Here is a 12,529-nt window from a genome sequence, read left to right on the forward strand (position 1 = left end):
TAAGAATGTGAACTTGAGGTTAGGGGGCACTTCTTGTTTAATATGGCCTGATATGGCTATGCAAATCATTCAGTGATTAGCCTAAATAAGCACAAAGCCATATATCTAAAGTACTTTGACATCGTCAAGGAAGGGCGCTTTGCACATGTAAACTTTTAGAGAGTTCCACGTTCTGCAGAGGTCAATTTCTGCAGGTTTCATCTAGCTACACGTATACACTGCCAGAGAGTTGGGTGTTTAGGGCCTGCCAAGCTCCATCAAGGTTGATGACAGAAATCAGGATATAAAGATACCAAAGCAGACACATGGCCTCCCTTAAAATAAAGCTAGAAAACTCCCTATATGTGCCTGAATCCTTCTTGGAGAAAGAACCTTGTGGCAGAGGTGTGAGGACGCTGAAACCTTATGAAAGGCCCTCAGAGATAGGCAACACTCCAGTAGTTGTGGCCGCAGAGAGGAAAAATGGGTAGTTTGCCAGGGTGCTGAGGTCAGTGTCATGACTGCAAGAGACTCTTGGCTGCCTGGTCCCAGGCTTACATCACAAGGTGTGGATCCCATCATCTTCCCCTTTCCCCCACCAAAAAGTCCCTTTTTCTACACCTGCCACCACTCCAGGACTTTCAACTGTAAACTTCTGACTGAGTGTGTCCTCAGGGTTCGGTTAGTCTATATCAAGTCAAGGAGTCTTACCCCTCTCATTCCAATGTATCTGTGATTCTCATATTTGTCTCCAGGCTTCTGGAACAAAAAGGTACCATCATATCCACTCAGGTAGCCAGCAAGACCTATCAGCATCTGAGGAGAGAAGAACAAACAAAAAAATGAGAGACTTCTGGGAGAAAATTCCTTTGTCCACTTAACTTCCTCAGCTGTATCCACAGACTTTGGCTTCTTTTGACAACTGTCCATAAAAGGAGTTGCCAATGCAACATTTTCTCCTGCAGCTGTTGAAGAGCAAAGAATCTTTTGTCTACAGAGCTCATTACTTAAAACAAACCCTCTTTTGTGTTACGGCCAAATTCTTGGGAAAAGTGCAAACTAAATACTTAGGAAGATAAAAAACCAATTTGAAGGGCAGAGCCAGTGAAGGGTTCCCTTGTTTGGTTTTCTTTCATTTCCTGTGAATTAAAACATGGTAGTTCCTGGGAGAGACCATGAGTAGAAGCTGATGTAGGCTCTAATCCATAGGCCTCACCAGATCCATCCCTGGGAAACTGGACCGTTATAAGGAAAAAGAGGTTTCCGAGTCAGAATAAAGAGGGAGAAAAGTGCCCAAAAAACTGCACACCAGGAATAGAGAGAAGGGAAGTAAAGGAGAAAGAGGAATAAAAAGACACATGCATTTCCTCAGAGGGAAAAGAGGAGAAAAGTTACAATGGAAAAGTGCCAAAAGACTAGAGGAGACTAGCTTTCCCTATTTCTAATATTTCAAAGGAAGGCAATCTTGGCATCTCCCAAATCAGAACAAATCAACTATAAATGGACACTGTGAGTCATGAATCCTTCAAAACTTTCAGAAAGGATCAGCCTCTCCATTATTGTATTTCCTTGGCCTTCAACATTGTAAAAATTCTCCTTTCCACAGGCAATCAGAAGCAGCTTCAGCATAAAAACTGTCAGTAAATATCAATCATCTGTGACAGCTCCAGGCTGCTCCAGCCTGACCCCCTAGGCTCCAGTCAGGCTGTATGGAAGGGCAGAAAACACTGGCTGTGTGTAAAAAAAACCCTTGTGGCAGCATTGCCCATGAGGGTTTAGATTTGGACCACCAGCCAACTCACTTTTTTTCCTAAGTAGTTTTGAACAGCGCTACTCTCTATAGTTCCAGGACAAGGTCTAGAAGCCAATGTTCAGCAGTGTATGATTACAAAACCTTATATTCAAAAAAAGGAATTTCAAAGTAAAAAAGTCAATTTAATATAATACAACCAATTTAATATAAAGTAATATAAGACATTGGAAAGACAGAACCATCCAAATTCCTAAAAGAACTAAAACTGACAGGATGACAATCACGTTGCCCCTTCCCATCTGGTGCCGGTCATAAATCACCAGACTCTTGGCTAGTCTGGTGGAGTGAAGAAAAGCACAGATGGTTTGAATTGCAGCACCCCAGATTCCAGCTACCTTATCTTGGACAATGCTTAATATCTTTGAGCCATAGGTAATAAAGCCTTCCTTGCAGAGGGTTGCAAGGATTAGAGGTGATGTAAATAAAACAACTCGCACTTGTGCCAAATGCTTATCAGGTACTCAACTTCAGTTCCATTTCAATTCCTTTAAGGTTACAAAGAGCCCTAAGTTTATTTTCTAATTAAACAACTCATCCAAATCTATAAGAAAAAGACTAACACGCTCTATTAGAAAAGTGGACAAATTCATAGAAAACAAAGTATAAATGGCAAACAGACATATGAAAAAATGCTTAACCTAACTCATAAAGACATGCAAATGAACATAGTGATACACCATTTTTCACTGTTGAACTGGCAAAAATTTTAAAGCATGAGCATGCCTACCAGTTTGAGGTAGCAAGCATCCTCATATGCTGCTGGGGGAGTATATGCTGTTATGTTTGCAGGAAAACTTGGCAATATTTAACACAATTATTAATGTATATATCCTTAAACTTTTCAGTTCAGCTGCTGGGAATCTTTCAGATACACCTGCACAACTATGCAAAGATACATGTTCAAGAATAACTGCAATATTTTTTATAACAGCTAAAAATTGGAAATATCATAAATGCTCACACCAATTGAAGAAGGTTATAGTTTATGGCACATCTGTATAAAAGAATCCTATATAACTATTAAAAAGAATGAAGTACATTTTAATGGGCTGACGTGGAAAGATGTTAAGGTATATGATGTTTAAAATACAAGCTGCTGAGAACAATTTTAATCTGATTTCATTTGTGTTTTTAAAAAGGACTGAATATATTAATACACATATGTATAATGTGGTGTTCATGTGTAGTTGTATAGAACATACATAAAATACTAATAAATTTGTGAGAGGCTATATTTACATCCTTCTGTAGTGATTACGTTTTGTTTTGTTTTTGTTTTTACTGTCTGCAGGCTTATGTATGTATATATGTATGTTACTACCTGACTACAGCCCTAGGTGCCCAGGGCTGGGAGCCAGTGTGAAGTAACAAGTATAAGCCCAGTAGTGCTAGAGGGTATTTCTTACATGTCACCTTGAGGGGTGTTTTGATTCTCTGGCCTAGCTTCAGAACTTATGGAAGCTCCTTTGCTCTCTCACAGGTTTCCAACTTGCTCATTAGTCTTTCAACCAGGTAGAGCACTGGACCATCAGAAATAGATTAGGGGCACAGATGAACCTCTCCCTCTGGAGACAGTCTCAGAAAGAGACATTTTTCTTTTCACACAGTGGCCAGATGTGAGGAAGGGAAGGCTTAGGTAAATCAAACAAATCAGCCAATATTTTCCACATGTCCACACTGTGCTGAGCAATGGGAAGTCCAAAAAAAAGAGACAGTCCCAGCTGAAAGACTGGACTGGGTTCCCAGGCTAGTCCACAGTAGTTTATTAGCCACATTCTGTTGCTTAGCTCTAAGGTAGTAACAGATCTAGTGTGAGTACTAAAACAAGGCAAGTTCATGAGGCACTGTGGGGTTAATGGTAGGCTGTAAGCCGGTCTGAACCTTGACTCTGCCACTAACTACATCACTACTGACTAGTGCCCTACAGCAAACTATTTATCCCTTCTCTGCCCCCAGTTTCTCCATCGGTAAAATGAGAATACAATAACACCTACTTCTTAGGGCTGTTCTAAGGATTACATGAGATAGTGAATCTTAAGTGATGAGAATATTTGAAGTGTTCAATTGCTCTTATTTTTATTGTTGTTGCACTGTAAAGGAGATAGGAAGAGGCATAACATTTTCTATTCCTTTCCTGGGTTCAGAGATAATTTTGCAATTGGCCACCTGTCCCGGCTCCCTCCCCATCCCTCCCATCTGCACAGGCCTTCTTCTGGCTCCCACCCTACACTCTTTGCTTCCCTAGCATGCCTGATTCAGACCTCCCATACCTATCCAACTCCCACTTTCACCCCCCAAGTACCCCACGTTCCACAATCACTCCCCCACTCCACCCCTGCAGAATTCCTGTCCCTTTACAAAGATCTCAGCCTCCAGTTAGAAAGAAAGAACTGGGTAAATGCCAGGACTAATCCACTGGCCTTCTCAGTCGTTTTTAAGAAAGTAAAACAAATTCTCACTGGTGGAATTTCTAATTGTAAAATGCGACAGAAATCAGTCAAACAATGTATATGCAGAGAGTGGTGAGGGCGGAAGGAGTTAAGCTCCACTGTGCATGATCCGCTCCCCTAAGCTACTTCTGCTTTACGCCATTTATTCCTTCCTTCCATTTCTTTTCTTTATAATTGATATATAATTCACACGTACCATATAATTTACCAATTTCAAGTACAAAAGTGCTTTATGTACATTTTTATGTGGTTTTTAGTATATTCACAAAGTTGTACAACCATCACCACTATCTAATTCTAGAATATTTTCATCACCTCAAAAAAAATCCATCCCCATTATCAGTCAACCCCCATTCCTCCCTTCCACAAGCCACTACTCAACTTTACGTCTATGGTTTTCCCTACTCTGGATATTTCCTATATATGGAGTCATATATATGTAGCCTTTTGAATCTGGCTTATTTCAATTAACATAATGTTTTCTAGGCTTATCCATGCTGCAAAATGTATTAGTATTTTATTCCTTTTTATGGCTGCAGTATAATGAAATATTTTGGGTGATCTTTGTCCTTGGCCCCTTGGGGGAGCAACCTCTGAATCTCTGGACTTCCCTATATTAGAAGGTCTCTTATTCTTCCTGGTGGGCCCAGGACCATATCTGATAGTTCATATGCTGAGTAGTCAACACAGAGGGGTAACCACACCTGCACTCTTAGGACTGGTCCCACCAGAAAGACCACCCATGTGATTAGGGGGTTAGGACTTTCAGTCAGGACATATCAGTCCATCTCCCCATCTCTGGGAGAAGAGATTCCCATCAGTCATACCTACAAAATGAGACTCCATATAAAGTCAGGACACCTGAACACAAGTGAGGGTCCATGACTGAGAAAATACATTGCTGCTGTGCTGGGAAGATGATGTGTACTTACTCCACATAGGGAGGACTTGGAAGCTTGCACATGAGACCTTCCAAGACTTATGTCTATATGTCTCTTCTTTTGGCTTCTTCTTACTTGTGGCCCTTTACTGTAATAAATCTGTAATCTTAAGAATAGTGTTTTTAGTGAGTTCTGAGAGTCATTCTAGTGAATTACAGAACCTGAAGGAGTGATGGGAACCCCTAAATTTGTAGCCAGTTGGTCAGAAGTATGGGCAGCCTGTGCCCCCGTACTTGCAACTGATGCCTACAAGACAATTTTATAGAGACAATCTTACCTCGTGGGGTCCAGCCTAACTCTGGGTAGTTAGAGGAGAATCAGCAGCTATCTGCAGTTGCTGATGAAAGCTTCTGATGCCAACACAGTTTATGCCAGAAGCTACTGTGGAAGTTGCAGACATTTTTTGATACTCTGTACAATGACTGTATAATATTCTATTGTATTGATAAACATTTTGTTTATCCTTTCTTCAGTTGATGGACCCCCCTCTCCATTTCTGTACCCAGAGAAGACCTAAAAACACCACAGATTTTCCATAAACATAGCTGGTATGGAATATCAGGGAATTCTTTCTATAAACACATGAATTAAATAAAAAACTGAGACTTGGCCCTAACCCTTAGGACCCATCCTCACAGATCAGAGAGCTACTGTTTACCATTCTGCTCACCTTTCCCAGAGGAGGGTGCACATCGAAGAAAAAGGTACGGTTGATGTAGTAACTGCCCATTTTTCCAAAGTGTGTCTCATCCCAACTAAAGGAAAAACAAAGAGAAATGAGATATTTTAAATAATCAAAACCAAAATAGCCTTCATTAAGCATGATTAAAATTATAGCTAAAACTAAAATTATGAGTTTTAAGTAATTAATGAGAAAGTTTGAATTAAAAAAAAATCACCAAGTGATTTGAGGAAGCAAGACATCAAGCTGGTCATCAACTTTCATTTAGAGAATTGAGAAAGGTTAGCAAATATTTACCAACCAGTTACTGAAAAGTTAAATTAAACCTATGCTTATTCTGGGTCTTGCATTTCTATCTATTTTCAGAGGGTTAAGAGCTTTCCTAGAACATGGAAAGGTTTGGTTACCTTTGGGCTCCAAGATTATGTTTGTTATGAGACGACATTGCTACATAATGAGTCATAAAGAGGTGGTACACCAGGGCTGTCAAAGAAGTCTGACTTTGCTCATCCACCTTGTGATAATTTGCTGACTATGATCTCACTGAATGTATTACAATTAACTAACCATGTATATAAAAATTGTGTTTTAAACACAATGCATAATCTTGTTCCTCCACACAATTATGACTCATAAGATAGTCAAACTCTCCAGCAGAGTCTGGCCTTTTCTGTTTTTTAGTCTTCCTCTGCACTCAGTAAAAAACTTATTTCAACTGACTATCCATCCCAAGTCAGCTTCCCTGAGTGGTCCTTACCCATTACTACCTGAGGGGCAAAACATGCTTTCCCCCAAAGTGCAGAAATTATACTGAGTGGGTCCAACAGACAGGCAGAAGAGTAAGTCTACTTCTGCATCTGCTAAATACACTACCTGACATCAGGAAACAGATGAATGGGTAGCTTGGTGATGTCAAAGAGAGCAATAACTTCAAAATGGTGTGACAAAATAGATTTGCAGAAAGAAGACAGATTCACTCCCAGCTGAATGCCTACTAACTGCACAGCCTGGCAAAATAACTGTCTCCAGACCTCTTTTCTCATCAATGCAATAAAGACAATATTAGTATCTGCCATGCTCCCTTCCAAGGAGGTATTAGGGCTCAACTCAGATAACACATGTGAAAGAACTCTGTAGACTGTAAAGGATAGGTGCTGGGCATTAATTAAACTGTTGCAACATTTGTAGTTAGTTTTAAAGTCTACTTAGAAACAAACTGACAAAGAGACATACAATTTTTAGTTCAAAAGTTTCCCAAGTCTAACTGTTTGTATCATTCACATTTCCTCTTGGCTTTTATTGCTTGTTTGTATTGGAGAGGAAGTCCCTCATAGGCCTCTTGCACCCCTACCTATCTTGCTAGGTATACCAAGAATGCAAGGTCCTAACTACTCTTTACCTGGGCAGTTTCTATGGTTATGCTTTCAGCAAGCAGCCTTGAGGAAAGTAATCTCTTCCTCTGGGACAAAGAGCAGGCTTCCTTACCGCTTGTTATATAACAGCGGATCCCTAAACTCAATAGTCTTCAGCTACAACACAACCCAGTGTGTGCGCAGGCATCCATCTGGACCCATGACATCATGTGGACTTTGGGGGCAAAAAGAACCAATGCCAACATGCTGATGTTCATCCAATTCACTGTACCATGAGGAGTAAAGTCCACTGTCTCTGATCCATCACTTTGAAACTGTGACAGGCTAGTTTGCAAGCAGGATAAATAAAATTTCAGACTTTGACAGTTTTGGTGGCAAGCATGGAATACTGAGAGGCACAGCTTCTCTAAGAGAAAGGACAAAGGCCTCCACAGGCTGGATTAGGAGATATGCAAAGACTCCCTGGAATCCAGTAATGAATGATCATATCCAACGGGGAGGGGGATTAGTAAGAGTTCCCCACTGTCCTACCTGTTAATGAGGCTCAGCAGAAAGAGAAAAGATTGAAACAAGCCATCTGAATGCTGCCTTGGTCATTAGGTGAAACAGGAAAGGAATATAATTGTGACAATAGTGGATAAAGCCTTGCCGTCCCAGACAAAAGGTAATATATGACTGCTGAATGAAAGATTTCCAATGCTTAAACAGTGTCAGCAATAAGGATCTTGCTATTCAATATAGAACTTGGGGTGAAATGAAAACACTGGAAGAACATTTGGATGAGCCGTGGGCATCTGCACAGCTGAAGCAAAATGTAAACGTGCTTTGCCTATCGGCATAAAGCCATTCTCTCCCTCTGGGTCCTAAGATCCCTCCTTCTCTACCATAACCTCAGCTACTTTAAATAGTAAGGACATTAAAGGTGGGGCCAAGGCCTCCCTGTCCCCAAAGGGAACTCGGGAAGGAGAGGAACTCAATGCATATGGCTTTAGATGTCATATGTTCAATCTCCCCAGTATTCAGTCCCATGGGTAGGGGCAGGGACTCGCTAGGGCAATGCATTACTAAAGGCACAGAAGACTGTGGGATGACTGCAGCAGTGTGTGCAGGGGCTGAAAGAACAGAGCCTCTGAGCCCAGGCACTCACTGGACACTGGGAAGTACACCAGGGAGGAAGTAGTGCTAAGCCTAACAAGGCACTAAATGAGAAAAAAGCCTCCCTGACGCTTCCCACAGCTCACCATTTCCCCTTCTGCACCCCCCTCCTCCTACACACACACATACACACTCTCTCTCTCTTTCTTTCTCTCTCTCTCTCTCCCCCAACCCCCAGCTGGGAAATGACCTAATCTATGGTGCTCACTTCAGCCCCTGACGCATGTCTATTAAGACTCCATTGTTCAAATTCCCACGCCCATGGGGGGGCGAGATGGGGGGGGAGGGAAGTCTACACGACCTGTTGGGTAGAGCCCTTACACCATTTTAGTATACAATAGTTGTGACTTCCACTGCTGAATGTCTGGTATTGACTCCATAAGAATTAAAAAGAATTATCCTGAATTCCTGTCCTCTCCTCTCCTGGGTAGTCCAGGAGAAACTATAAAATGGTAAGAAGAGAAAGAAATCACAGCTTTAAAGACTTAACCGCTAGATTACTGAAGCCATTCCCCAGGGTAATAACGCCACCTGCTGGACACAGGCACCAAGTACACCCTTTTTAAAAGGCAGCTATTAACTCAGCCTTCACTCTTAGCTCAAGTTGAAATTAAGCTCCTGACCCATGAAGGCTTTAGGACTCTCTGGCCTGATATTTCCACTTGGGGTAGGTCAACTTGGACTCTACAGATAACAAGGGAAGGACTCAACAAGGTTGGCTTGTCAAATGGAAACAGTATATTCAAGAGTGCAGCTGCGATCTTTATCTTCTCTTTTGAGCAATGAAAACTGTCAAAAATTGAGAGTGATGATGATTGTACAACTAAGTGAGAATAGTGTGAAACTGTTTATTTTGAATAGAATACGTGCTATATGAATATATCTCAACAAAATCTGCAGATTCAAAATAAATAAATAAATATTCAAATGCTAGAGAAAATGTAGAGAGAGAGGTATAGCTATTTAATGTGGGTAGGGTAGCAGAATGGGGCAGCCTCTCTGGAGGGTAATGTAGTGGAGATATAGCAGGCTATATAGAGACCCTATAACATAGAGTCACCACATGATTAGGCAACAGGAATATACTAAAAAACCCTGAAAACAGGTACTTGAATAGACATTTACACACTGATGTTGACGTCGACATCATTCATGATACCCAATGGACGGAGGTAGCCAAAGGGTACAGTGAGAAGCAGAAAGGTGAACTATGGAGTACACATATGATGGAAGGTTGTGCGGCCACAGAAAGGAACGAAGTCAAGAGGCATGCAACGAGGTGAGTGAACCATGAGGACATTATGTTGAGCAAAATAAGCCAGAAACAAAAGGACAAATGTTGTGTGGTCTCTTATAGAAAATACTTGCAAGAAAAGTGGGACCTACATTGTAAGCCCTTACAGCAGTCACATTTATTCCTGAGCTTTAAGTGTTATTTCTAAATTCTGAGATGCTATATGTATAACCTGGCATTTTTCCTGGAACTTTGGGTACCTGTGTGACACCTAAAACTCAGAGTCGGAGTTCTGCAGCTCTGAAAGTCAGCATTTCTACATATAGCAACTGTAAAAGAAGCTGAAAAAGAGATTAGGCTTCAATTAGAGATAAGAACAAAGCCAATCTGGTTGGGACTAAGGTAAATCAGAATACAGGGTAAAGGATGATACTCTCTGTATTTTAGAACATCACCTACTGTATAAGACCAAAGGAAGAGGGGTTTATTTTGTCCAGAACCTGAATTTTCTGTAACACACACTCTAACTTAACCTGCCTGGCTAGTTGTTAAACAACCTAAACACATGGAGCTTAGAACTGGGAAGGAGGTCCTGCAATTCTTTATAGCTTAATATAATACCTAGGTATACCCCAAAGTATACCGGGCAAATAATTTTTAAATATTGGCAAAGTTCCTTAAGGGACTAGAGAAAAAATATGGAACTATTAAATTTCCCCACCTGAGAAATCCCTGATACTCTCTCTAACATTATGGACTCCCAAGCTAATAGGCCACACCCTTGATCTTGAGGCTTGCTCTTATGAAACTTATTTCTATAATGGAGAATCTAAGCCAACCTATAATTATGCCTAAGAGTTACTTCCAGAGAACCTCATTTGTTGCTCAGATGTGGCCTCTCTCTCTCTGCCCAAATCTGCAAGTAAAATCATTACCCTCCCCCATAAGTGGGGCATTTAATCCAGGGACACAACTGCCAGGGATGAGCCTGGCCCTGGTACCATAGGATCAACAATGCCTACCTGATCAAAAGGGGGAAAATAAATGCAAAAAAAATAAGGTGTCAGTGGTTAAGAGATTTCAAATAGAGTTGAGAGACTATTCTGGAGGTTGTTTTTATACAAGCTTCAGCTAGATCATTGCTAATTGTCATGGTATGCCAAGCTCCAATCAATAGTATTTCTGTAAACCCTAGAGAATACCCAGGACTCTATCTGATACTCTAAAAGTTTCACTCACTAAGTTTATTTTTCAGAAACTTAAAACCTCCAGATGGTTTTAGGCCAGATAAGCCCTGAAACCCAGAGCTACCAGTCTTTCCAAGAGCATCAACCAGTTGCATCTCCATACCCTATAATGTCAACACCCCTTTTCAACACAAAGAAGTTAGAATGGTCATTGTCCAAATGTCCTTAAAGACTGGGAGAAGGCTCAAAGGAGGAGGAGGAGTTGTAATAAAGAAGATAGGATTTAACAAATAAGTATGACTACTGAATCATTATTCTGATATTGCTTTTTAGTCTCCAGTGTCTCAGAGCAACTCAAAGGAAATACCTGAAATTGTGAGGAATTGTAACCCATACTATAGATTGAAATGTGTTCTACAGCTGGTTGTTAAGACGTACTTTGAAATTTACCACTTTTTTTGTATATATTTCACAATAAAAAAAGAGAGAGAGAGAGTGCAGTTGGCCTGGCCCTACAGGCATCTCAGTTTTTTTGCTGAATGGCAGCTCCCTCTTTGAGGGAAACTATCTTTCACCTCACCATTCGAAGCAAAATAGCTGGCTTAGTAGACTCTGAATTCACAGAGGTTCTTCTGAATGCTGGTTCACTGATGGTTAGACTAAGTCAAAAACTGATGGTGTTTGTATGTCAAGAGTGTTTGTATATCGCCTCTCACCTCCCTCACCTCTGTCTTTGCAGGAATGCCTGCGTGTCCTCTTACATGTGCACCTAATAAATTTCTATCTATGTACTCTAAATAAAAAAAGCAAGAAATAAAAAAATGAATAAATGAATGGAAAAAAGAATGTTAAGTTTTTACAATAAAAATATTAAAAAAAAAAAAAGCTGACAGTATCGTGCCAGCTTTGGCAGCACATATACTAAAATTACAACAATACTAGGAAGACTAGCATGGCCCCTCCACAAGGATGACATACAAATTCGTGAAAATCTGATGGTGTCCATTGGGCAGCTGCAGTTATCTAGCCCCAGTGACAACTCTGGTAGGCTGACTACACAAAGGGTTGATCAGAATAATGGGCTGCATTGAAAGTCATCACCCTCAGCTTAGACAATACTACTAAGAAAGAGACAAGTCATATTTTTGTTGACTGTTGCCAATGGCCTAGCCATCTGATCTGCCACTTGGAAATATATACTGAGAAATTAGACTCCCCTCTTTGGAGCCAAGAACTGTGGGAACAAATCACAGCTGCCAATGAAAGAGTCTGCATCACTCACACAGATGCCCATGGTAAGACTACCTGGAATTGTGCTACTGATCACTGCCATTGCCACGTGGATCCATTATTGCATCAGCATGACAACATATCAACCTTACGGACTGGGCACAAAGCAAAGGACCATGTTTCTGAAGCAGAAACCACCAGTGCATACGAACTAGTCTTGTGACTGCTCTTTGCCTTGCAGTGAAGGAAGCCACATTGCATAGGGAATCAACACTGCCTGCTGCTAAAACTTTGACACCATTAGACCTTTGTTTCCCTCTGGGGGCTATCACTGGTACCTCACTGCTGGTAATCTTTTTCAGGTTACAGTGCTGAGGTTGCTGTTCCAATCCAATTATCTGACTCTTAACACAGCATCACAGCATTGTGGCCCTAAAACTAACTGTGTTGTGTTTTCAGCTTTCCGATCCATCAACAGGCAGCAG

General features: G+C 40.9%; 1 protein-coding gene and 1 non-coding gene across 3 annotated transcripts in view; one reads left to right on the forward strand and one right to left on the reverse strand.

Annotated features, from left to right (window-relative positions):
• Window positions 1-12,529, reverse strand: part of POMT2 (protein O-mannosyltransferase 2) — a 46,572-nt gene that overhangs the window by 30,061 nt on the left and 3,982 nt on the right. For both annotated transcript variants that reach the window (XM_077123174.1, XM_077123176.1), the window contains exons 2-3: window positions 5,854-5,938; window positions 691-795 (exon numbers count right to left, since the gene is read on the reverse strand). In XM_077123174.1, the coding sequence (XP_076979289.1) occupies window positions 691-795; window positions 5,854-5,938 (190 nt within the window). The remainder of the gene's footprint in view (window positions 1-690; window positions 796-5,853; window positions 5,939-12,529) is intronic.
• Window positions 11,712-11,818, forward strand: LOC143652775 (U6 spliceosomal RNA). The gene has a single exon (XR_013160838.1). It is a non-coding gene; the product is annotated as a U6 spliceosomal RNA (small nuclear RNA).

Source organism: Tamandua tetradactyla, chromosome 12 (assembly GCF_023851605.1).
Source record: "Tamandua tetradactyla isolate mTamTet1 chromosome 12, mTamTet1.pri, whole genome shotgun sequence".
NCBI classification, from domain to species: domain Eukaryota; kingdom Metazoa; phylum Chordata; class Mammalia; order Pilosa; family Myrmecophagidae; genus Tamandua; species Tamandua tetradactyla.